The sequence below is a fragment of the Malaclemys terrapin genome, chromosome 15 (genome assembly GCF_027887155.1).
Source record: "Malaclemys terrapin pileata isolate rMalTer1 chromosome 15, rMalTer1.hap1, whole genome shotgun sequence".
Taxonomy (NCBI): domain Eukaryota; kingdom Metazoa; phylum Chordata; order Testudines; family Emydidae; genus Malaclemys; species Malaclemys terrapin.
In genome coordinates, this window is record NC_071519.1 from 34,501,556 (window position 1) to 34,527,672 (window position 26,117).

Here is a 26,117-nt window from a genome sequence, read left to right on the forward strand (position 1 = left end):
CCTGAGCCAGCACTGGTGCCATGTGCCAAACTGAATGCAGTACACCAAGGGCTGGAGGAGGCTGGCATCCAGGTGCCATGGTATTGGTAAGTTTACCACCCAGGATGTAGGCTGGCTGGTGCCCCAGCACTTGCAGAGCGACTCTCCCCTGCTGTTGATACTGTTCCACATGTCTCTGTCTCTGAATGCCATAATGCCTCACGGCAGCCTCTCCTCTTGGCAGCAAGTCAGAAGGGGCAGGTTTCTTTCCCTAGTGCTCTCCTCCTTTTCCACCGGCCGCTTCTCTGGTCGCTGCTGCTGTTCTCTGGGGGACGCTAATGTGGCAAGTGCCGCAAGCCTCCCCCTTGTATTAGTGCCTGGAGGGGGAATTCTGAGCACCGGAGCAAATCCGCCTGCCCCCAGATGTGAGTTCAGTCCCATCCTTCCCCCACCTGCCAACAGAAACCAGCAATTTGGCTGCTTGGCCAGCTCTGATTTTGACTAGAGTCTCCTATCAAGCATGGAAAATGGGCAACCACCCAACACTTGTCTCCTTGAGCTAAATCCTCCATCTAGGTGCTGCTCTTGAGCACCTGCCTCTGCCAGGGACGACTCCTGTGTGGCTGGAGGCCAAGAGATGTAAGGTGGGGTTTCTGTTCGGGCCGTTTCTGTAGAGGAGTCTGCACCAGGGCGCTAAGGAATGAATGTCTCTTTCAGAGACCCTAGGCCTGATTACTTAGACTGGACCTGCCAAAGGAAACTCTTGCTCTGCCCCTTGAACTGCCATACAGCAAGGATCCTCGGCATTGGTAGAGCTGGAAGAGGCCTATTGCAAATGCAGGTGCAGCCAGCCCCTGGGTGCCGCACTGATACTGCACCACTTCAGCCTTAATCCAGCCTCTGTGAAAGGAGAGGCCGGCAAGCCTCAGGGGGCTAAACTCTGTATCCGTTTTCTGCTGTTTCCTGTGAACATGTATGTATACGATCCAGGCCAGATAATGTCAATATCACAGTGCTGCAGCATTTTTTCCCCATTAGCTGGGATTTTCCAGGCGCGCCTGGGAATGGAATATCGTCCTTTTATTATGCCAAACTCTTTTAGTGCAATAAATTAAAGCCTTTTTCCTGGTCCCGCAGGAGTCACAGCTAATCCCAGCCTGAAAACCTATGTCCAGTTTAAAATGGAACTCAGCAGATGTCTAATGCAGTGAGTGACATGTAGAGCAGGAAATCAATATATCCCCATTGACACTGTACAGGCCGTTTCCACTAAATAGATGCTAAAGGGTTTGCATGGGAAAATTCTTCACTGAAATGGGGCACGGTCAGGCTGAAAAATAGATATTTTAAATAAAATACAAAAATCCCAACCAAGCTAAAACCTAACTCTAACTTCTGCAGCTTGTTACTAACAGCCAGGGTGACTGGAATGTAAAGGATTTAAAACATCAGATGCACTGTTTCCCCAAGGCAATGTTTGCCTCTTGCTTCCTACACAGCAAAGCTAGCCTGGTCAGTTTCTTTTTCGAGTTCCTGTGCCCCAGCTCCTGTTGGATTTGCAAGAGTTGCAGAGGGCTGTTTACATCCAAACAAAACCTTGTTTAATTAATAACATAATGACTAAAGGCTCTTGCTGTTAGTGTAGAATTTACAAACCCTGAATTGTATCCGCACTTGCCCAGGAGATGCCATCCACATTTAAAACAAAATAAAACAAATGGTTCTTACCCCAAGCTCAGTCCTGCACTGTCCAGGAGGTGATCTAGCTCAAACCCTGTGAGTCTCGTCCATCTCTGGGCTACGTGGTCACATCCCTGGAGCACACTAATGTGTTGGTTTGGCCATACTAATTATGTTAGTGAAAGACCTTCATGTAACCCCAGCTCGACAGCCCCACTAATCCATGCCCACTGAGTGCCCAGCTGGCACCTTTCATAGAAGTAACTTTTAAGAAAAAAAAGGTAAGGGAACAAATCTGCTGTTTGAATCTCTGCTGCCAAGGATCAGTGGGCTGTGCAGAGCCCCCGCCAAGACTGCTTTGCCCTGACCCTCTTTCCAGCAGATCACAAGTCCCCTTTGTCCCATGGTGCAGGGGCCCTGCACATTATCCCCTACCCAAAGCTATTCTTTCTCCTTCACTGCCGTAGTCGGCAGGGAACGCTCTGGGCTGGCCTTCTCTCTGCTGGTGTGTGAGTATCACATAGGTTTGCAGCACTGTGGGAGGATGGGTCGGGCCAGCGAGGCTGGTGGGGAGAGTGCACTTCTTGTCTAGAGTTTGTGCATGTGGAGCAGGAGACCTTGCCTGGGCAGGTCCCTGGGCTGGGCACGATTGCACGTCCCTGTTGAGCAGGAGGTCCATGACACGCTCAATCCGAGCCACCAGCTGTGCACTGCCCCTGGGCCTCCCAACAAGCAACAGGGAGGTGTAGAGCTTCCCTCCTGCTGCAGCAATGGCGCTTTGCCCCTTGCTTTCTCAGTGACCTGCTCTCCTGTCAGAGCAGTCCCTGTGCCATGAGGGAGAGGGGGAGGTGCTGCTACCAGGGAGGCATCTCTGTTTCAGAGGGTGCTGAGCATCCATGGGTGTGTGTTTGAAGGAGGCAGAGGCCCTGGAGACGGAAACCAAGCTGTTTGAGGACTTGGAGTTCCAGCAGCTCGAAAAGGAGAGTCGCTTGGAGGAGGAGCGTGAGACCGTGAGCCAGCAGCTCCTGCAGAGCAAGGCTGAGTGCCACCGCAGTATCGCCAAGAGGAAGGTGGGGAGCAGGCCCTGGGCCCTTGGGCAAAGGCTATGGAGTCTGGGCTCTCCCTTGTCCCAGAAGTGTCCACTGCAGTGAGGGGGAAACTGGCTTGTCTGTAATCCCCTCCCAGCCCACCATAGCCTAGGACTCCCCGGCCCAGCTTTGCTCTGGTCTGCTCTCCTCTCCTAGCCCAGCCCCTTCCTTTAATGCCCTAGGCCCTGTGCTGTCTGTGCTCACAACAGCCCTTTGACTCCCGAGCACTGTCCCCTCGCACACTTCTCTCTCTGCCCCAAGCCAGCCCTGTGCCTGTTCTGGGAATGGATGGAGGGGCTCCAAATACCTGCCCAGACTGATAAGGCTTCTCCCTCCCGGCCAGCAACTTCTTCCCAAGCTGTCCTGCAGGGCCTGATGCCAGCTCACTCTTGCCTTATTTTCCTTAAGGAGCGGGTGGCTGCATTGGAAAGCCAGGCCAATCACATCCGGCTCCAGGCTGCCCAGGAGTCTGAGCGCCTTGCCAAGGAGAAGAATACCATGCTGCAGCTGCTGCAGAAGGTAACATCCTGGAACCATGCTGGATGGAGAGGGGGAAAGGGGTTCACTGGAGTAGTGTGTGCCAGGCCAGGCGCACTCACTAACAGAGTGCACTGCCTTGGGGGGCTGGACCCTGTCTCTGCACTGCTGTGTCCTTCAAGTCCAAATGAGTCCATGTAGCATATGTGCTCTGCTCTCCAGCAAAAGGGTCACGTTACACATTGCCTGTTGGAAACGGAGAGGGCAACTGTGCTGGCACGGCTTGTCATGTCCCTCCCACCTTGAGCCCAGACTTTTCAGCTGGCCTGTATCCAAACACTGCCCCCAATTGGGATCCCAGCTGTACACCCTGCCCCAGGCTCACCTAGTGATAGGGAGAGGGCTGAGAAACCCCTCTGCTTGGGGCTGGGCTAATGCCACTCGTGTGACTGTCACTAGCTGCCTCTGCGTGTGGCTGGGAGAAGAATGGATCTTAGCAGGAACCTCAACGATATGGGTTTCTGTCAATGTGGGTGCTGTCAGGAAGGGCCCTAGTGGTTTCTGTGGCTGCCCTGGTGTTGGCCTCACTTTGGGATGTTTTTCAGGACAGCCACTAACTCTCTTGCTATCACCCTTTTTCTCCTTGTTGCTGTGCACTCAGGAGAAAGAGAAGCTTGTCTCCCTGGAGAGACGGTACCATCTTGTTACGGGCGGCAGGAGCTTCCCCAAAACATCATCTGCGCTCAAAGAGGTAACTAGGGGGAAGAGGGATTTTTAGTCACTAGACCTGCCCTCCCTTTGCAGTGCCATGCCTTCCTGGGACTCCAGCTGCCTCGATGGGCTCCTGCCTCTGGCCTCCACGAGGTGTAAACAGTGCTCAGAGTTGTGTGATTGTTGGCACAAATGCCTGAAAGTCCCAGTGCCCTGACAATGAAAACACCTGTCAGCTGGAGAGGGCTCGCTCATTGCAGTGGGGATCCTGTTTCCCTTTGACAGACCCTCCCGGGGGCAGAGCCACCAACACTGTGGAACCAGAGTTTAACCTCCGCATTTGGAGCTGTTCCTTCACACATGGGTTTGCTGTTAGCTGGGTGTGCTAGTCATGCCATGCACCATGGAGATTAGAGACTGGTTCTTACCTGGTTGACCCCAAACACTGGCAGGGAGAGGAACCTGATCCAGTCTTGGGAGCAGAGCATCATTTCCTGGGTTGCCTTGGACACCTGAAAGGGGGGTGGCCTTTGGCTAACTCACCACAGCCCCAGACCAGTCTGTGCTATTAGGGTCTGGCTAGCATCCCGTAGCCCAAGAGTGCATGGCATGTGTGAGGATGGGGGTTCTAAGGGAAATCTTGCATGGCTGCAGGAGCGTTTCTCAGTACATCCCATTGCTCAGCGGGGACTGCAAGCACCAGCTGGGGCTGGAGTCCCATGTCACGAATCCTTGTTCCATGTGCCAGGGGAAGAGCGTGGCACTGGCTCTGTGCAGGTGCCCAGGATTCTCACTGATGATGCATACCAAAGTGTTCAGCATGGGAGGAGGGGATTGGCCCATTACCCCCTCCACCATCAACTTTATTAATTTCCTTTATTCTGGGGAGGGGCAAAGTGAGCTAGTGGCCGGCTGGCCCTTCCACAGATTCCACCATATTGTGCATGATTGGAATTGGTAGCCAGGTGGGCGTAAGGTGTGAGTGTGTTGATATGGAGACTAGGAGCATCTCCAGGGGAGGGTTGGCTCTACACTGTGGAGGGCACAGACCCTTCTCCTCCCTCCTGTAGTTAGAACTCCCAAGGGCAGAGCTGTGACAATCCAGCCATGGGATATGTGATGCCTGGTGCCTTCAGTCCTGCTACTGAGATGGTCTGCAAGGTGAAATCTTCCCTAAGGCTGTGCCATGAAGCTGCAGTGCTCTGTCAGCAGGGATCGGCTGGCTGGAGGCACCACTAGGCGATGTCCCTGCTTTCTGCCTGAGGCTGTTCAGTTGGGGAGGGATTCCTCTGTGCTGTTTTGATCTCGCTGTTTCTGTGCCTGCTTTGCCCTGATGACCTTTACCCTCCAACAGGAAACACTTCATATCTCAGAGCCTTATGATCTGTTAGAGGAAACTAAGCCCCAGAATCCCCTGCTAGGGGCAAGCGCTTCCTTAGGCTCTTTCTCCGCCCACTCTTACCCCAAGATGCAAGAGGTAATGAGACTAACTGCACGTGCTTGCTTGCTCACTGCTTCCGCTCCCCTGCACAGAGTGGGGCCAGACTGCTATGTGCAGCCATCTTATCAGGGTCTTGTAAATAATTCAGTCGACAGGCCAGCAGATCTCTTAAATTGGCTTGTGTTGCCATCAGTGACTTAGGCCCCCTGAGATAGGCATGGAAAAGGCTCACTAACAGGGCACCATCAGATTAACAATCGCTTATTTCTCATGCACCTTCAAACACCTGGGATTAACACTCCTCACAGTTGATGCTCTTTAAACTTCATTCAGCTGCACAGCTCTCGTTTCTAGACAGTTTGGCTTCCTGGTTCACTTGCATTGGCACCATAGTGTAGTGTGGCTTACATCCCAACAAAATGCCTTGTACGTGTTTTTCCCTCCCATTCCGCAGACTGCAAGCCTACAGCTCCCCAACAACATCCCTTTAATTTCTTCTATTTGCCTGTTTGTTTGTTTTCTATTTTTTTTAAATAGCATCCAAGTCTTTGATTTAGAAATAGTGAGAGAGCTGGGAGCCGGTTCCAGACCAACTGGCAGGAGAGGTTGGGATTCTTAACTGCAAATTGCTGCCAGTGTCTAAACAGTTTGGGGCTTTGGCAAACATTTCCATTAATGATGCTTGGCAACAGATGCCGGATGCTTCACCCTATCACCTGCGTTGTCTGGCTGGCGACAGCAGGGGGCACTCTGGATGGGTCTCAGGGTCTGCACTGACCCACCCATCCCCTTTGCTGTGTTACTTGGTAAAGGGGGAGCTTGTTCCAATACCACATGCCAATTCCTACCCATCAATTGCTCTTAATTTAGTTGCTTTCCTTGGGCCAGTATCCCAGGAGCTGCGTTTCCCATTGCTACTGTCTCCCCGTGGTGCTGGAGTGGAGCATGTTGGGCCCTTCTAATGGTGGGGTTGCATGTGGATGTTTTGTGTGGTGTGTGCAGTAAAGCTCCGTTATAGGCTGAGTACTGCAGCAGCATGCGGTCCCTTCTCCCACCCGCCTACCACATGTTCCGAAGCAGGCCATCTGAATCCATTTCCATCTAGTGATCCCTCTGGATCAGATGTTAATTCAGATGCCAAAGGACTTCCAGATTCCCTGTCTCAAACTGTCTCAGGTGGGCACGTTGCAACCAGGTGACACTAAATGCAGCTAAGCTGCCGTTGGCCCAGTCCCCCAAGTTCCAGGAGAGAGAGAACTGGAGGGCTGTCGACCAGCGGGTGGCACTAGGGAATCCTCAAGCTCTAGTGGAAATAAAGCAGCAGCCTAAAGGCGAATGGCTGTGTGCGCCATGGTGGTGAAGGTTGGGAGGTTCCTATTCTGTGGACAGCCAGACAGCCTAAGATAAAGCCAATTACACAGTGGTGTAACTTTCAGAGACTACAAGTCCCAGCATGCTCTGCCCCCATCCAATTGGCACTCCTGGGATGACAAGTCCTGCCCTGCAGCGCTAGGCCTTGTGTCCCCACAGGCTGCGCCTCTCTATGGAAGACGAAGTCGGAATGTAAACGAGCTCAGCCACCTGCACTGTGGAGCCTAGGCAGCATGTGTGGAGCTTTACTGCTGTGCCATGGGACCCGTGCATGAGTCTAATTCTCCCCCTTCTCCATCGTGGATTTCTAGGAGTACATGAGGCTGTCTGACGTTTTCAGATTCTACTGCAATGTGTACGGCCCTGACCAGGACACTAAAGCTTCTGCTGTTGCCACTGCTGCTGCTCCACTCGCTTGCTTGCTTGCTGTACCTCCTGCAGCCAATGAGGTACCTGCTCTGAGCATGCTGAGTTTTGCTTACGCTGTTTCTGGCTGGGTAGCAAAGCCTGTACTCTAGTAGCTGACACTGAGAGCAAGGTTGTCTTATTGCTCAAGATGGGTCAGGCTGGTGCAAGGGATGGAGCCACCTTGCCATCACCGGTTCCCGCAATGCCCCTTATTGGAGCAGATTGGTTTTGGCTTGGTACAGCCCCCTGGCTGCAGCTGAACAGGCAGTGAATTCATGCTGACTAGTGAGGGAGGCTGAAATGGTCATTTCTAGTGACTAGGGATCTCTCTCCTCTTATGCTGTAAAATAGAGCGCTTTAGACTCATAGACAGCACTGGGGGGCTAAGTTCCCTCTAAGCTGTGTGGCTGCACAGCAGGTATCAAGGGACATGCGGACAGGGAGAGGCGCCTCTCCCCTGACCCCAAACTGCTGTGGCGAGAGAGGGCTGGGGGAGTCCTCTCTCCCTGCCGCAGCTCCAAGGCAGCCGGCACCCCAAACCCCTCTGCCCCAACCCTGAATCCCCTCCAACACCCCAAGCCCCTCATCCCTGAGCCCACCCCAGAGCTTGCACCCCCAGCCAGAGCCCTTACCCTCCCACACACACAACCTCCTTCTGGCACTGAGCCCCTTCCTGCACCCCAAACCCCTCATCCCCAGAGCCCGCACCCCCAGCCAGAGCCTTCACCCCTCCACATCCCAACCCCCTGCACCAGGCCTGAGCTCCCTCCCAAACCCCGAACCCATCGGCCCCTCACCACACATCACCTCCATATTGGTGCACAAGTTCATTCCGCATATGGATGTAAAAAATTAGAGGGAACATTGCTGGGGGTGGGGTGAATGAGTTAACTCTGTAGTCCTCTGAAGTTGGCTACCTGGGGCAAGGTCCCTCCCTGTTCTCAGTGGAATTCCCCTACGGAGAATTTGGCTGCTGGGATCTGCAAGTGAGATATGTGGGATCAGCTTTAGGTTGAATTAGATCTTTGTTACAAAACGACCGTTCAGCTTGGCATAGACAGTCTCAGCTGAATGGCTGGAGTAGTTTTGGGGCTGCGGGTCAGGATTGAGGGGCATCGGCAGAGCCGTGTGGGGGGGAGCCCAACACTGAGGTAACTAAGGATGGAGGTGACTTGGCAGAGCAGCCTGGGGAGCCTTACACACTGCCAGCCTGGCCTCTCTCTGGCTCCAGTGGGTGCAATCAGTCCCAGGAGCAAAAATAGTTCTGCCCAAAATTAAAAAGTAAAGTGACTCCCCCAGCAGAGCTTATGCAGGTGCCACTTCCGATGTGCTGCAAGACCTTCAGGTGAGCGGGTGACAACTGGGCTCAATGCAAATAGCATCTGTTCCTGATGCTGCTCTGTGGAGCTGAGCCAAAAACCTCTGCAGCTTGTCAGGAAGTTAAACTCTTCTAGTGTAATGACCTCCTCTGGGATGGGCTTTGGGGCTGCTGAAGTCCTTGCCTGCTCACCTCTCTGGCTGGCTGGCTCTCATTGCTCTAGTCCTGTTTCCGCTTTTCATTCTGCTGCTTCTCTCTGCCCCAGTACGTGACTGTTGACCAGCTCTCAGGGATTCTGGGCAATGTCAGAGCTGACCTAGGGCTGGCCCCTCCTGCTTCCCCATTGGGCCATCACACTTCAGGCTTCACCCCTCAAGTTGCTTCGTCTGCAGGCTGCCTTCCTTCTCCTGCGCCACCTCTCTCCTCTTCCTTCATCTCTGCTGAGGTTTGTGTCCATTGCATTTCCCTCTTGCCACCCCTCGGGCTTCAGCACCCCCACACTGTGTGCCTGGGATGGGTCCCAGAGAAAGGTGGCCAGGCAGTAGGGATCCCTTCTGGCCTGGGATGGAGTCATGCCCAGCACAGACACCACTAGCATCGTCGGCACGTTAGCTTTCCTTGGCGACCTTGGCAAATGTTGAATCATCCATGGAGGCTGATCCCTCGCAGTGCAGAACACGCACATGGCTTAGAGGAAGAGCTGGTCCTGCTGCATAATCCCTCCCCAGTGCCACCAGACCAGCCCCTCTCGCCAGCTCTAAAGCCTCAGGACTGATTTAATGTTAAGCTCTCATTTGGCTGTGATGAGCGAGCAGCATGGCTCACCCCTGAGGGTGTGGGTGGGTGGGGGGTGTCCAGCCACAGAAGGGAAGGCAGATGTGGGGCTCCGGGGCCTCTGACCCACAAGCAAGCATCCCGCACTGCCATGTCAGTCCGCAGGGTGGGGGAGACAGGCTGGGATCCCCAGGTTCCTTCTCTCACTGCAAAGCAGAATTGTGTGCTGCTCCCCTGCCCTGCCCAGTGCCCTCATCACAACACTCAGCTGGAGGAGGAGCTAGGACTGGCAGCAAAGGGGAGCAGACCCAGCAAGAGGACTGGTAAGTGGTGAGAGTTCATGGCCTAGGACTGTGTTTATGCCAGGGATGTCTGACATCTTCCTGTGTGTGCAGGGTCCCTTGTGAGCCCTGCAGCATACCATGAGTAGAGGGGGAAGGAATGACACCCTTTTGAGCCCCAAGCTGTGGGTATCTACTCAAAACAATCTGTCCCAACACTCCTGGGTTCAAGGGGGGTTTGAGAACACAACATCTCCATCCCAACCTCGACCCTGCTGCACGGTTGCTCTGCTTTGCTACAGCTCCAGGGTTAAGCAGGAGTAGCTGTCTGCACAGCTCCCATTGCAAGTGTTGGTGCTGTGCGTCCCCTCCCTGCCTGTGTCCCCTGCTGCCTTTCATTCATCTCAGCCCCTCTGTGAGGACTCACAACGCTCCCACAGGGCTTTCCTGCCACATCTAGATGGTTTCACTGTAAGCCATGCAGACTGGGGTTGAGTGGCTTTCCAGTGCTCACATTAGTGCCTGCTGCTCTCGCTCCTTGATGATGGGGTTGGGGGTGGAAGATCCTGGAGCTGTTGTTAGCACAGTGCTGGGGTTTGGCTGCAGATGAAGGGTCCCATGTTTTAATTCCCAGGAAGAAAGGGATGGAGCCAGTTTGGGACCCTGGTGGGCTGTAGGGAGCACTGGGTTCTGTTTCCCTCTCCCCACATCCAGGTCCCTGGTGTGAGCATGCAGGGATGGTGCAGGGTTTCTCTGTTTCTCATTCTCTCACTGTTTCATCCTCCTTCCCTCCCCTCCTGTCTCTCACACCCTCTCTCTTTAGATGGAGAAGCAGCTTCAGGGGGGCCCAGTGCAGCTTTCTGCCCTGGATTTAGAGAAGTGGTACATGGCTCATTTCGAGGCCTCCTCCCCTGCCTCTCCTCACTCCTCCCCTCCTCCTCTTCCTGCTAAAGCTCACTCTTCTCGAAAGCTGTTCCAGGTAATTGCCCCACCCACTTCCCATCTCCGGGCCCTGCAGGGGTGGACAGTTATGGCCTTTTGGGTGCTCACAGGCTGCAGGGTTGGGATCACAGAGGTGCCTGGGGAGGGGGCTGTTGGCAGCAAGGCCGGCTGCAGCTGGACTCAGCCAGTTAGATTAGTGAGACTGATCACCCAATAAGGGAGTTTCCGAGCTAGGGATGTTCTGAGTCCCTTCCCAAAACCAGCTGGGATGGTGGGAAGACACAGGTAGTGTGACCCAGATTCCCAGCTAGTGTCAATTGACTTAGCTCCCATGAGTCAATGGAGCCAATTTGCACCCGCAGTGGATTTGACCCAGAAGTTGGTTGTTGCTTTGCTTTCCCACTGCCTGTCTGGGTCCGTTACTCTCACAATGTTGCAACTGGCGATTTTGGGGGAGAATTATCAGCTCAGGGAAGTATTTATTATTATTTATGCCATGTCATGCCGGCACATGGTGCTTAACAGACGCATTAAAGAGACTCTCCCTGCCCTGTTTTGTATAATTTAGGACTCGTCTCCACAGAACACAGAATCAAAGTAATGAAATGATTTGTAGTTCACTTTTAGCTACTCCACTGCAAGTCTGTGAGCCCCAATGCCAAGTGAGAATGAATTTAATGGATTATTTATCCGTGTAAGACCTGTCGCAATAGCTGCTCATGCAGATTTTCCCTTGGGGAACTGATGGTTCAGGTTACAGCCCCTTTAGTTAATTGGGTTCCAGACCAGCCCTTGATCTCCGCTGAGGAACAATAATCTGTTGAATGACACTGAGTGTGGAGAGAAGTCCCCGCAGTAAAAGGCCCCCGCGGTATACCACAAGGCCCAGGCACCAAACCCCAGCAAGTGAGAGCTGACCCTCCCATGTCCAAGTCCGCTGCATGCCGCAGCAAGCTTCTTTAGTGCCTGGGGCTCTGCAAAGGAACCAGAGGAGCAGCTCTGGGAAAGTCTGAATCCTTGCTCTGTACCTGTGCATGTGCCATTCCATCTTGGTGGGGGTTGTACTCGGGTTTGTAGAGAGGTGACGGAACACAACCTTATGGGCTCTGGGCTCACTCTCAATGAGTCCAGCTCACAGGAGCTCAGCTGCTGAGTCCAGAAGTTGCTTTTGCTCCAGGTTGGGACACCCGTCTCCTCACCAGGGGTAAAGGCTCTGCTATTGGAATAGAGTGTAAGGCAACCTAGAGGCCAGTTTGCTCTCACTTGGTTGTCTCAGCCTTTGAAAGCAAGTGTGAGTCAGAGACACTGCACATTGAATGAAACACAATCTCACTGTAACTGGGTCTCTTCTCACTGTAACAGTGGGAGTTGGTTTTCAGAAGGGCAGGTGTTTGCTCAGAGAGGGCACGTTCCTGGGCCCTGGGTATTTTGTACCCTAAGCAGCAGCTGGCCAGCATGGGGCACATTCAAACAAGATGGAGCAAAGCCCTGGGGAATATCCTGTAGGGAAGGAGCCTGTCCTGAGGGACTGGGGCTGAAGGGACGGAACAGAGATTAGCGTTAACTCTACTGCTGTTAGCAAGCCAGGCCCTCAGGCAGCTGCTGTCTGCACATGCGTCTTATATGTTGAGAAGATGCAGATCCTTCAGGTAGATCCAGGCTGCCATCTTATCAGATCCCATTTTATCCTCCTGTTGCTACTTGGGCTCCTTTCCCCTCTCGCTGCCCCTTTAGGGGTTGAAGTGGTTTAAATGCCATAAATCCTTGTTACGGATGCTGATGGCTAACCATCAATTCTCCCTAAGCCTCAGCCAGTCCACAGGGTCCTGTGCTGTGCCCTTCATCTGCCCTTTTTAGTCATGTCTGTGTTTGTGTCCAGGTCTATCGTGCTAAGATGGACAGCGACACCGGCAGCACCCTCCCACGCACAAAGAGCGGGTCTGCATCATCCTCGCAGCTCAGTGTGGCCACGTTGGGACGCAGCTCCTCCCCAAAGGTATGTACTCGGGGGGGGCTGCAGTACCAGCATCGTCACTCATTCCCCAAAGGCGGGGCTTGTTCCAATCCATTGACTTTGGGGGTCCTGGGCTCTTGGGCTGCAGGAAGATAGTTGGGAGACAATCTGGAACCCTGACCTGACGCCCTTTCACAGCAGTACAGCAGGTTGATCTGTTAATATCTCCATCAGCCAGACTGTTTATAACTAAGGCCCTTTACTGCAGTTTGAGCCCATGAGCCAGGGACTGGGCATCCCACGGGGGCACAACCCACAGGGGCTTCTTCATCCTTGTCTTTTCACATCCCTAGGGTCCCCTGCACCCACAGAATGGCACAGGTAGCCTGCCACGGAACCTGGCAGCCACACTGCAGGACATCGAGACCAAACGCCAGCTGGCCCTGCAGCAGAAGGGTAAGTACCTGCTCCAAAGGCATCCCACAGGGGTGGGATTCAACCTGCCCAGGGAGTGAGAGGGAGTTGCTCCTACCGAGATGCTCCAGACTGCTGAGTAGTTTCTGTGGGAGCTGGAGTTGCTCTGCCCTTGCTTGTGCCCTGTGTCCTGCACAAATATCTCTGCTCGTTATGTGTTACTGCTAGCTGTGGTTCATTAGACATCCCGTCTGGGGAACTCCGAGGGCCTTTCTCATGCAGTGGGAGGAGGAGAAACACCCACTTGCCTGGAGCTTTTACTACTCTGCTCTCCTGAACGATGCAGGCCCAGACCATGATCCAGTCTGGCTGTGCGTCGCAAACCCAGGAGGCTCTGGTGGTGCAAACAATTGAGAGGGGGAGGGATAGGGAGGGTTCCCACCGATCTGCCTGTGGAGGGAGGGTTGGCTTAAGATAAATTGTCTCTTTGTGAGAATGGTCCTGGGTCTCTCGCTCCCTGGGCTGGAGTTACCAGAAACTCAGCAAGTACCCAGCCCAGGTTGGGGAAATCCAAATCCACTGGGGAGCTTCTGCAACTCGTGTTGAGCTGAGCCTCATGTATTGCACCTGCCTCCCAGGTGCTGGGGGACCAGTTTGTGGCAGGAGGGAAGGATGAGAACACCTGGGGGCCACAATTGAAACAGAACAATGATCTAGGTTGCTATAAGCCCCTCTCACTCCAAGGGGTGTGTCAGGCTGCTGCCTATGCCACTGGCTTTGGAGTCTGGAGCAGTAGCTGGGTCCATCTTTGGAAGGGTGATGGGCTGAGTTCCCCAGCTGGGATTTGAACCCATTTCCCGGGAGTCAAGGTGTCTTAGCTGATGCTTGGCCCCTGCAGCCATAAACGTGCCCAGCATGAGGTGGTCTCTATTAATGGGGGAGAGGAAATGAAGGAGTAAGGTTTCACGTCAGGCCTTTTGACAATCTTGTGACTTTAATATGACTGGTCAAGTCGGCTGGAGTAGACCACGAGGATCATGGGAAGGGGAAAGGTCAGGACTCTCACAGGTGGGTGGGGGGATGTCATCACTGAGTTGTCACATGCTGCTTTGCTGTACGTGAGCAGCATTGGCCTGTCTGGCCCCAAGCGCTCAGCTCAGCTGGCAATTCCCAGGCTCTGTCCATGCTGGGCCCTGGTCATGCTCCAGCATGGCTGTTGCTAGCAGTTGCTGTGACCCATGTGCACAAGGCTGTCTTGCTGGAGAGCCCAGCTAGGCCTTTAGCAGTTTGGCAGGATTCTCAGAGGAAGAACTCCCATCAGTGGTAGACCCAGCCATGTTGGGCATCCTGCTGCTAGCCCAGCAGTGCTCCCAACAGATGTCATCTTGCGACTTGGTTGCAATCCCTCTGACCCTGGTGAGATCTGTTAATTGGCAAGACAATAGCATGGTCCTGCAACACAATGAAATGTGGCAGGTCCCATCTGCCCACAGTAACCGTGCCGGGCTGCCACTTCCTGCAGCATGGCTGTTCGAACAGTGTAGATGAGACTAAAACCTCAGCTAACCCAGCAGCAGCCACAGGGAGCAGGCAATGCCCAGGGCCATTGTGCAGGAGAGGAAGAAGCCAGGAGCCTGCCAGGTTTGGTTTGTCTCTGACACGGATATTGTGGCTTTCTCATGGTCTCTTGCTTTTCCCCTCTGTCCCCTCACCCCCAGCTCCACACGGTGCATCTCCAGCTATTACACTCCCAGGAGAGCCCTTGCAGCCAGGTAATGTGTCAGGTAGAGACTTGGAAAGGCTAGGACTCCTAGATCAGCCCCTTAGGCAGCAGCATGGCTGTGTGGTTCAAGAAGACACCTGATGCCATCTGCCAAGGGTGGGGAGGAGGCACAGACCCAACCCCAAGGTGTCAGTGTGTCTGTGAGTCCGTCTGCTAGCAGCGCCAGACAAACTGGCCAGATGCTTCTAGGACATCTTCCCCCAAGAGCATCCCCAGCTGTGTCCCAAAGGGGACGTCTCCAGCTTGCACTTGGGAACCAGCTTGTTTTCCCCTGACATTAGGAGCTGGTGCTGACTGAGGTGGTGGCTTGTTCCTGACCAGCCCAGGGTTTCCCCTGCATCAGAGAGGGAAAGCCCTGAGCATTTTTCTCCCCCATAGGCCATGTCAGCCAACATCTTTCCTACTTTGGTCAAATGAGCTCTGCAGGACCCTGTCTGCCTCCTCTTCCTCCACAGCAGCTGTTTGCTCCTTTCAGTGCCTGTGCCTGCCATGCAAAGCGCCAAAAGCTGGAACTCCTTCAGGAACCTGCTGCCTGGTCCTTCTGCCTCCCTGCATCCCCCTCTCCCCGCTGCACCCCCAAAAGCCCCACCGAGCACGCGAGCAGTTGTGTGGATTTGGAAAACCTGGTATCAGGCTGCCTGGTCTATGAATGCTTTGCCCAGCCCTGCCAGACTGATGCATGCACCCTCCTCTTGCTGCCTCTGCTCTGAGTGTCTGAGGGGATGGGCTGGAGGCCAGGGGAAGGTAGAGGCCCAGCTGGGATGGTCCGTGCAAGCTGGGAACCTTGAAGGTTGGATCTGGCTATATGCGTTTTTGGCAGGAGGGAGGAGTGGGTAACTGGAAAAGGTGAGGAGCCCCTTGAGGAGACACACTGGGAGCTTTCAGTGCATCCAACAAGTGACCCAAGAGCACAGCATGGGAGTGGGGTGTGCCGTCGGTGGCCCGTGGTCAGACCTGCCTGATTCCGGTCTCGCTGCCAGCTCCCAGATGGGAATTAGAGCTGGGTAAAGTCGCCATGCAGCAGGGCTGCTGCAGCTGCACAGTGGTGGCAGTGGCTCCGACTCCTCAGGGTGAGCGACTTTTCAGGGAAGCCCTGGTTCCTTGGCTGCTGCATGGTAGCAATGTGCTTCCTGCCCAGAGTCCAGGCTTATCCCTGGCTCCTCACATGCACAGCAGGGAATTCCCTTTGCCTTCAGACTCTGCCACCACTGCAGTTCAAATCCACATTTCTCTCTATCCCACTTACTCTACGTTCCCACAGTGCTGCATAGGGGCTGCCGCAGGAAGGGGGCTGTAAAGGGGTTTGGGTCATGGGTGGGGGAATTCTCGGAAGACTTAGTGTGCTGCTTCCCCTTTGGCTGAACAGGCAGAGATGAGGAGACGGGGACATGTTTGCACTGGGAAACAGATGGGCATGCACAGTGCTTAGCAGGGTGCATATTCTCACACTTGGATGGATGTCATAGGAGATTCTCTGCTCACCGTCATTAATGCTCTGATAGGTGTGGACATAGACATGGACACTTAAACAAACGGCCACATGCTTGTATTTCCAATTGCGCGCTACACAGACTTCGTCCATGACAGCTGGATGCACTGGGCGCTTCAGACTCGTGCCTTCCTGGCCAGACATGGCCCAGTAGCAGAAGTTCGGTGTGAGCCATGAGCTCCGGGTAGTCACGGTGCTGGGCACAGAGTGCAGGCTGCTTGAAGGCTGCCTGCCAGTGCCCAGGCCATAGCTCCAGTAGCCAGTCAGGCCCCCTCCTTACCCCTGGTGATCTGCCCTCTGTTCTTCTTCCCTTGGGGTACAGGGCAGCAGGTGATTGAGGAGCAGAAGCGGCGCCTGGCGGAGCTGAAGCAGAAAGCGGCTGCTGAGGCACAGTCCCAGTGGGAAGCCCTGCACGGGCAGCCTCACTACCCCCCTTCTTCCTACCCTCCGCTCATGCATCACTCCATTCTCCATCATCATCCTCCCCATGGCATCGGGCACCGGGCCGAGGACATGGACCACGCCTATGACACACTCAGCCTGGAGAGCTCAGACAGCATGGAAACCAGTATCTCCACTGGTGGCAACTCAGCCTGCTCGCCTGATAACATGTCCAGGTAATCCGGGCGCCTGAACTCTGGGCAGCCTGCGGAGGGGAGGGATGCACACGGGCTGGTCCCTGTCCTGACAACAGGTGATGTGAAGAGAGTCCGCCCCATTCAGGAGAGACGTCAGCACATTCCAGATGCCTGGCCTGGCCTGGCCTAAGGGGGCAGCCAGCTGGCTTGGGGCTGAAAGCCTTTCACCACAGGGCTGCCAGGTTGGTAATGAGCAAAGCGTGTCCAGTGGCCTCTGCATGAGGTGAACTGGGTGGGGCTCAATGAACCTAAGGTGCCTACGTGCCTAAGGTCTCTGATGGGCATTTACTCTGGGCGGCTAGCACCTACCATAGCTCACACTTCTGTGGCAACGCTATTTTTAGCAAATTTGCTAGATGAGAGCTAGTACAGGCGCATCTACTCGAGCGGAGAATCACCCCCCACACACATCCAGCTCAAGTGTAGACATACCCTAAGTGCTGGGGGCAGGGACCTGGTCACTAGGGCGAGGGAGGGCTAGTTAATAAGTGCAGGGGCCTACAGTTTCACTGGGTTGACAGATAAGCCATTTGTGAGCATTTCTGACAACTTCATTGCAGCCACCTTCCATCATCCATCCCACACACACCCCAGCCCCGCTCCCCTGCTCTGAGACTCCCCAAACTCCTCAGCACTCGTCTCAGAATCCTTGGGCAATAACAGCCTCCCCCAAGCTGATTGTTGGGGGGCTGGAGGAGCCTGGTGAAGCTTGAGGCTAGCTCCCCTTGCTCTGCCCAATACGAGAGCCTGACTCACAGGTGTTGGGAAGCTACTGTGCTGGGCTGTGCACAGCAGCCATGCAAGCTGGGGATTTACTGGCTTGTGTATGCTCTTCGGGAAGGAATCCAGAGCTCAGGCGTCAGTAAAATCATGAATTCTGTCTGGGGCTCTGTCTGCTCTGCAGCAGGGTGTTGGCAGACAAACAAGCCCATAGAGCTTATTCATGTTAATTCTGTCGGTGTCTGTGGTGATTGGTGGTGTGAGGTGATCCTGTGGCAGACGCAGTGTTTAGAGGCAGCTCTAGATGTATGAGAGGCATTGGGCTGGGGCAGAGCAGGCGATGTGGCCCTGTTTGATCCCCCAGGTCACCCTCTACAATGAATCCCTGACTGCAAACAGACCCCAATAAAACCCATGGCTGGCACAGTGTTCTGCACCCCAGATCCAGGCCCCTCCCTCTCAAGCGAAAGGAGAATTTCCATGAGCTGTTCCAGGGCCTATATATCCCCTGGATTAGTGTAAGCCCTTTGAGACCGGCACTACCATAATACACTCATGCAGATTTCCCTGGATGTCAGGTGAACGATCCATGTGTGGATGTCTCCCTGAGGAAGGGACATGCTCCCAAAATGTGTTTGTGGGCCCCTGCTGGGGCTGAGACAGAGATGGGGGTGCAGTGTCCAAGTGCAGAGGGACTCATCATAGCTCAGGACAAAAACCTACACTTCCTCCACAGAGTAGATGCCACTGCCAGTTAATCCCTGAGAGCCCTTTCTGTGAAAAATCATTCCCTCACCGAGGTATGGCTCACTAGCCTTGGCTCTGAGTTCTCAGGGAACTGGGAGTTTGCTTGGCCCTGCTGCCTAACCAGTGCCCAGGGGTGGGCGAGCATGGGATTCCTAACTGCCATCCTTTCCTGTAAGGAGACACTCTCCAACTGTGTGGAGCAGCCAGGCTCCTGGCCCAAGCGGGGATTGCAGGCTGTGATGGTATCAGCTTTGTCTTGCAGTGCCAGTGGGGTGGAGGCAGTGAAGATCGAGGAGATGGAGAAGATGCTGAAAGAGGCCCATGCAGAGAAATCTCGCCTGATGGAGTCACGGGTGAGTGGGTCTGTATGCCAATGCTAGGGAGCTACACTCAGAGCATTCTCACCCTCTTGTTTATGGGGATGCGGAAGCTTGCAGGGAGAGGGGATCCAGTCTCCAGGGCTGTCAGCCATCCACTGTCACACCCACAAATCCTGCATCATTGAGTAGTGCCTCTGGAAGCTAGTGCCGGGCATGGGGTAGGAGGGCAGAGAGGGGATCTTGCCATGTCCTTTACTTGGCAGGAGCGGGAGATGGAGCTGCGGCGACAGGCCCTGGAGGATGAGCGCAGGCGGCGGGAGCAGCTGGAGCGGAGGCTGCAGGATGAGACGGCTCATCGGCAGAAGCTGATTGAGAAGGAGGTCAAGATGCGAGAGAAGCACTTCTCCCAGGTGAGGGCGGGATGTGGAGGAGGGCTGAGCAGGGGATGAGGAGGCAGTCCTTTTCCCATCTGTCTCTGGTGTTAAGGAGGCTGTATGGTGCCGTTTCAGCCATAGACCTAGCATTCATGAATGCATGGAAGGTGCCACCTGTCATGCAGTTCTCTTGGGTCTGATGTTGGCGCATCTGGGGCTGAGGGGTAGGGACAGGATCAAGGTCTCTTGTCCCCTTTTGAGACTTAAGAGGGTGACACATCTGGTGGCAGCATCTTGGATGCTACGAGTGCCATGGGGCCTGTGTTGGCTAAGTGCTCAACTCTCCCACTTCCTTTACTCTCAAGGGCGGCGACTGCCATTGGGGTGGCACTGACGAGGCTGCGTTGCTTCTCCAGGCACGGCCCCTGACCAGGTATCTCCCCATCCGCAAGGAGGATTTCGACTTGAAGACACATATTGAGTCCTCAGGCCACAATGTGGACACCTGCTATCATGTCATCCTGACCGAGAAGATGTGCAAGGGCTATCTGGTCAAGATGGGTGGCAAGATCAAATCCTGGAAGAAGCGTTGGTTCGTCTTCGACCGTATGAAACGCACAGTCTCCTACTATGTGGGTAAGAGCACCCCACTGCTGCCCGACTGCTCCCCAGTCTCTATACAAATACCCCACCCCACCCCACCCACCCGCCACCAGTGGTGTATTTAACCCTCAGAAGGACTCATCATATTCATGTCACTGACAGGGTGTCTCAGGACTCTCTCTTCTGCTGTGGCTGCCAGAATCCCTGGCACTAGCTAACCCATGTGGTGTCTGGCTCAGTTCCAGCTGGGAACCAGCCTCCTCCCTCGTCTTGCTGCCTCCTCCTCTGTGAAGCCTGGTGCTTACAGTGCCTTGCCTTTCTCTCTCATGCAGATAAACATGAGACAAAGCTCAAGGGAGTGATCTATTTCCAAGCCATAGAGGAGGTTTATTATGACCATCTCCGCAGTGCTGCTAAGGTGAGGCTTGGGTCCTGCCCTTGGTGTGGGCTGGGGGAGGGGAGGGGATGGGCTGGCTGGTTAATGCTGTCCCAGGACGGGGGTCCTCTAAAATGCAATGGTGCAAGCACCGCTTTACAGCACTGGGCCGCAAGAAGCAACATTCTGGGGCAACAGGATCCCATGATGAAGCCCATTTGCATCACAATACCCACCCCAGTAGTAAGGCACAGCAGTGTGATGTGTCGTGAGCCCCTGGGAGCCACAGATGTCCCACAAACCCCAGACTCACCCCATTGTAGCCAGCAGGGCCCAGGCCCGTGGCACCAGAAGATGTGCCGCTCTGGGCCAACGGGACAGTTGCAGAGCCTGTGCTCTAGAGCCTCTCCCATCCCCAGGGATGGGCGGGATTAGTTACTGCCAAAGCTTCCTGGAGTCCAAAACAGGTTATGGCCAGTGGCCCAGATGCCAGAAATAGCCTTAATGTTGCCCATTGTCCAGGTCACTGCTGCTGTCTCCACCCAGGGGTGGGTGACTCTGCCAGAGGTTCAGCTGGCATGGGGTCTGGACATGGCTGGGAAGGGGTGTTACCTCCCGGCACGTGGAGGCCTGTGCTGGGGCAGCTCGCCCAGCACTGTGCGCTGAATCCTCTAGTACAGCCTGAGCCATCTCCCTCCTATCTGCGGGGATAACTCCAGCAAGCACTCCCTGTCTGTCTGCTGGGAGATAATAAATCGAGCATGTGGGCACAGTTAAATGTCTGACAGACTGTACGATGCCAGCACTTGGGCTGCTAGTATGTCCCTGGACATTGCAGTCTTGGCCCTCCAGGAATGAGTGGGCAACAGGCCGAACTACCTCTGGGACCTCGTTTCCTGCAGCTTTCCCCAGAGCAATACTACCACCTGGAGACCTCTGCATGCACAGGCCTGTCCTCACAAATCTTACTGCATAGAAAGCTGGGCAAGTGTAACAGTATCTGAACCCAGGGCAGGCTGAGCTCTTTGTCTATTTCTCTCTCTTTTTCCCCCCCCCTCCTCCTTCCTATCCAGAAAGGACTTTTCAACCTCAGCCTAGCAAATGTATGTATCCTGCCCTCCGGGCTCTGCTGTGCCAAGCACTAACCCTGCTTTCCCAACGGGTTCCCTTTACTGCCAGGAGTGCTCTAACCTGCGCTGTGTTGGTACTAACAGCAGAACCCTCAGGCTGCTAGTCCTGGGACCAGAGAACCCTGGGGTTCAGGTGCAATCAGAACCAGCCTTGTTCCTTCAGAAAGCCCATGCACTCAGCCGCCTCTCTCTCTAACCTAACCACACCAGCTCCCCCTCCCCCCCACCTTCCCTCACTTCCATCTCCAAACCCTTCTTCCTGGGGGTTGGTGCCTTGAGGCAATAAAGTGGCTGCAAGTGCCCTTGGAGTCCCTGGGGAGTGATGATGCAGACTTTGCAGGGGTGAAGGCCCTTTCCATCCCTGGAACCTTGGAGCAGCTAGCAATGCTCCATCAGAACTGAACAAGCTGCCGGGCACCAGCCCATGGGGTGCACAACAGCTGGTCCCCCCTCACCATGAACATAGCTGAGCTCTGGGGCCCCCAGTGACTGGACGAGCAAGGGCCAAACTCAGTATGTTTTTAACACGTGACTCACCTGAGGGGAGAAATTTCTCACTTTAAAACCAAAGTTGTGAAAGCTGCTACTGGCAGGGTGGTGAAGCAGGGCTGCATTGAGCTCTCTGTTAAGCCCACCCATTATAGTTTTGCTGGATGGCTTTAAAATTAGTAACAAGTGTGGAAAAATAGCTACCAGTGTCCACCTCTGAATTCCAGCAGCCTTCACCCGGCGCCAAAGGAGAAATTTCAGCTAGAATCTGCTACGGGGAAATGAGGAAAATGGATGCAGCAGTATCTGGAAGCACATGTTGCGGGGGGCAGTAGCAAGAGACAGCATAATTCTATCTGAAGATAATGCAGCCTGCTACAAGCCCAGGAGAGTGGAACCACCAATGACCCCTTGAAGGTGAAGAAGCTGCCACTGCTGTTGGGCTGAAGGGAAGGTAGTGTGACTCCAGGAGCAGGCATGACTAGGCCCTGAGCCGCCTGCCAGCAGAGTTGATTGAAAAGTCCTGTTGGCCTTTGACAGAGCTGGAGAGTCTCATATGCTGCAGAAGGGGAACATCTCTTTACTTTGCACTGAGCTGTAATTCCATGCTGGCAGCATGGGGGGAACTCTTTTCAGCACTGTCGTCCCTGGGGCTGCCTATGGCTGCAGTGGGAGTGTCTGGCTGACTTCGACAGCTTTCTGAATGAAATGAGTGACTTTTCAGACCCCTGGTATAGTGGGTCAGGGTTCAGATACTCAAGGCTGGGGTCACAGAAGAATCCCATCCAAGCCTGAGGGACAACCATCAGGCCCTTGCATCGCTGTGAAACACCCAAGCTCTGAAATCCCACAGGGCTGGCTCCAGGTCTTCATTCTTCTGAGGCCACTGTACTGAGTTCCATGCAGGTCACTCCATGGGGGTGTGTCTTGGATGAGATCTTGAAGCCCAAGGGCCATTCCATTCTGCCTGGACCTCCATCTGCAAACATCACGCCTACAGTTTCTGCCTTCTTATCTCTGCCTCTTTGCAGAGAGCAAGGGAAATCGGTAGGGATGAGCACAGAAGACAGCAGAGCCATGTCTGAGGAGAGCATGGTGGCAAGGAACTGCTAGGGCAACAACCCAGAGGAAAATGGACAGCCCTGCTTCTCCTTGGGAAGCCTGAATAGCATTTCCCTAGCTGGAGAAGACAAGACTGGGGAGGTGGTGATAAGAACTGTCTGGTGGAAGGAGGTGGGGCTCTCACCTGGAGCCCAAGGAAGGAAGTCAAACAGAGGGAGACAGAGTTTGAACCCAGGAGTTCACTACAGCCTGCCTAGGCTCGGGGCTTACCAGAATGGGCTGTGCTTCAGGTCTCTGTGCTGCCTATGCAGAGTTCTAGCTGACTAATCAAGCCAAGTATTTGGACTCTATGGGAATGTCAATGCAAATGCTTGTCGAGGTACGTTCATCCCTGAGGAGCTGACGAGTCTCTGGCAGGGCTCTGCCTTGGGTGAACTCACTGAACAGAGCTCACAGGGTGAGGCAGGAGTGCTGCAGGCCCATAGGTTCAGCCTAAGGAGGCGGTGAAACTGTGGCTTACCCTAGCAGGAGAGTGAGTCTGACACACTGAAGGGGTTCCTCCTAGAGTCCATTCCAAAGGTGAGGCCGTAGCACTGATCCTATGGATGTGACCCCTTTACTCAGCGGTTACGGTGCTCATCTGTGATAGGGGGACCCTGCTTCAATATCCCCCTCTGCCTGGTTAGGAGAAGGGATGTGAAGGGGGACTGCCCAGGTGAGTGCTCTAAGCTATGGGCCACAGAACTGTGGGAGATCTCCCTCATGCTTGCCTCTTGAAGCTGTTCTACTGGGCTTAACTATTTTTTGGGGCAGCCTATTGGAAAGACTCCCTCTATAGTCTGGTGATTAACCTCTGTGCCTGGTGTGTGGGAGCTGCTGGTTCAAAGTCCCCCATTGGCCTGTGGAGAGAGCTCTCCACTAGCCCAGATACGGGCTCTGGTCGTTGGTGTAGGTAGTGCTTATGGGCCTCCTGACTCTTGAAGTCGTTCCACTTGATTTAACTATTCTTCGGGACAGGCCAAAAGCCAGAGTCACTCTTTAGTCCAGTGGTTAGGGTACTAGCTTGGGTTGTTGGAGAGCCTGGTTCAAATGTTCAGCAGGCGTTTGCACAGGGATTTCCTGCCTCCTCAGTGATTGCCCTTTGGGGTGGAACATCCATGTCTGAACCCCCTCCCTTTCTCAGGAGGCCATTGTCACCTTGGGACAGGGAGGGGATTTAAACAGGGCTTGCCCATCTCTGACTCTCCCTGAGAGGTGGGAGATCAGAGTTCACACCCCTCAGCAGAGAAGGGGAGTGGCCTCTGGGGACAAAAGAGTGATTTGGGTCTTTTGTATGGCCACCATTACTCATTAATTAAACCAGCAAGAGCTGCTCTATATAGTCCACTGTCAATTTACAAGGGCCTGCACCTCAGGCACCAGACCCCCTCCACTGAGGTAGACAGGGAATTTGAACCAGGGTCATTCACATCCCAGAGAAGTGCTCTAATCCCCCCTTACCATCAAGAGCCGTGGAGGCAGACTTTGGCCCATTTATTATGTAGTTAAAGTGGACCAGTGTCAATAGAAAAGACTGAGGGAACCCTATGTCAGAATACTTCCCAGGTTGGCACTTAGGCCCTTCACATGAGAGGTAAGGGAGCCTGCTTCAAATCCCATCTCAACCAGCACAAAAGGGATTTGAACCAGCAATTCACCCTCCCTGCTGGGGGAAGTACCCCAACCACTGGAGTACAGCAGGATTCAATGTAGGTTCTAGCCCAATTACTGTTGAGTAGGGCTGTCAATTAATTGTAGTTAACTCACATGATTAACTCAAAAAAATTAATTGTGATTAATTGCACTTACTAGAATACCAATTTAAATGTATTAAATATTTTTGGATATTTCTATGTTTTCAGTATTGATTTCAATTACAACACAGAATACAATGTGCACAGTGCTCACTTTATATTATTTTTTATTACAAATATGTACAGTAAAAATGATTTTAAACAATAGTATGAGGTGAATTGAAAAATACAAGTACTGTAGTGCAATCTCTTTATTGTGAAAGTGTAAATTACAAATGCAGATTTATTTTTTTTTGGTTACATAACTGCACTCAAAAACAAAGCAGTGTAAGTCTACTCAGTCCTACTTCTTATTCAGCCAATCGCTCAGACAAACAAGTTTGTTTACATTGATGGGAGATACTGCTGCCTGCTTCTTATTTACATCACCTGAAAGTGAGAACAGGCGTTCATTCGCATGGCACGTTTGTAGCCGGCGTTGCAAGGTATTTACCTACCCGATAGGCTAAATATTCGTATGCCTGTTCATGCTTCGGCCACCATTCCAGAGGACATGCTTCCATGCTGATGATGCTCGTTAAAAAAAATGCATCAATTAAATTTATGACTGTACTCCTTGGGGGGAGAATTGTACGTCTCCTGCTCTGTTTTACCTGCATTCTGCATATATTTTATAGTAGTCTCGGATGATGACCCAGCACATGTTTATTTTAAGAACACTTCCACAGCAGATTCGATAAACACAAAGAAGGTACTGATGTGAGATTTCTAAAAATAGCTATAGCACTCAACCCAAGATTTAAGAATCTGAAGTGCCATCCAAAATCTGAAAGGGACGAGGCATGGAGCATGCTGTTAGAAGTCTTAAAAGAGCAACGCTCTGATGCGGAAACTACAGAACCCAAACCACCAAAAAAGAAAATCAACCTTCTGCTGGTGGCACCTGACTCAGAGGATGAAAATGAACATGCATCAGTCCGCACTGCTTTGGATTGTTATCAAGCAGAACCCATCATTAGCATGTCCTCTGGAATGGTGGTTGAAGCATGAAGGGACATATGAATCTTTACCGCATCTGGCACATAAATATCTTGCAACGCCAGCTACAACAGTGCCATGCGAATGCCTGTTCTCACTTTCAGGTGACATTGTAAACAAGAAGCAGGCATCATTATCTCCTGCAAATTGTAACTAACCTTGTTTCTGAGTGATTGGCTGACCAAGAAGTAGGACTGAGTGGATTTGTAGGCTCTAAAGTTTTAGATTATTTTATTTTTAATGCAGATTTTTTTACATAATTCTACAGTTGTAAGTTCAACTTTCATGATAAAGAGATCGCACTACAGTTCTTGAGGTGAATTGAAAATACAATTTTTGTTTTTTACAGTGCAAATACTTGTAATCAAAAATAAATATAAAGTGAGCACTGTACACTTCGTATTCTGTGTTGTAATTGAAATTAATACACCTCTACCCAGATACAACACGGTTAAGCAGCGCTCTGGGGGACGAGGCGGCATGCTCTGATGGATCAATGCAAGTTCGATACAACGCGGTCTCACATATAACAGTAAGATTTTTTTGGCTCCTGAGGACAGCGTTATATTGGGGTAGAGGTGTATACTTGAAAATGTAGTAAACATCCAAAAATATTTAAAATAAATGGTATTCTATTGTTTAATTTTTTTAATCGCTTGACAGCCCTACTATTGAGTTATTTAATGAAGATGGACCAGCTTCAATAGGAAAGAGTGA

General features: G+C 53.1%; 1 protein-coding gene across 11 annotated transcripts in view; it reads left to right on the forward strand.

Annotated features, from left to right (window-relative positions):
• The window catches only part of PHLDB1 (pleckstrin homology like domain family B member 1), a 112,872-nt gene that overhangs the window by 82,481 nt on the left and 4,274 nt on the right, over window positions 1-26,117 (forward strand). For 2 of the 11 annotated variants that reach the window (XM_054049547.1, XM_054049548.1), the window contains exons 12-26: window positions 2,574-2,729; window positions 3,156-3,266; window positions 3,886-3,975; window positions 5,290-5,412; window positions 7,059-7,196; window positions 8,739-8,918; window positions 10,352-10,507; window positions 12,350-12,466; window positions 12,778-12,880; window positions 16,433-16,727; window positions 18,478-18,568; window positions 18,799-18,945; window positions 19,275-19,545; window positions 19,845-19,930; window positions 20,962-20,991. In XM_054049547.1, the coding sequence (XP_053905522.1) occupies window positions 2,574-2,729; window positions 3,156-3,266; window positions 3,886-3,975; window positions 5,290-5,412; window positions 7,059-7,196; window positions 8,739-8,918; window positions 10,352-10,507; window positions 12,350-12,466; window positions 12,778-12,880; window positions 16,433-16,727; window positions 18,478-18,568; window positions 18,799-18,945; window positions 19,275-19,545; window positions 19,845-19,930; window positions 20,962-20,991 (2,094 nt within the window). The remainder of the gene's footprint in view (window positions 1-2,573; window positions 2,730-3,155; window positions 3,267-3,885; window positions 3,976-5,289; window positions 5,413-7,058; window positions 7,197-8,738; window positions 8,919-10,351; window positions 10,508-12,349; window positions 12,467-12,777; window positions 12,881-16,432; window positions 16,728-18,477; window positions 18,569-18,798; window positions 18,946-19,274; window positions 19,546-19,844; window positions 19,931-20,961; window positions 20,992-26,117) is intronic. The other 9 variants (XM_054049549.1, XM_054049550.1, XM_054049552.1 and 6 more) reach the window with 5 other exon arrangements.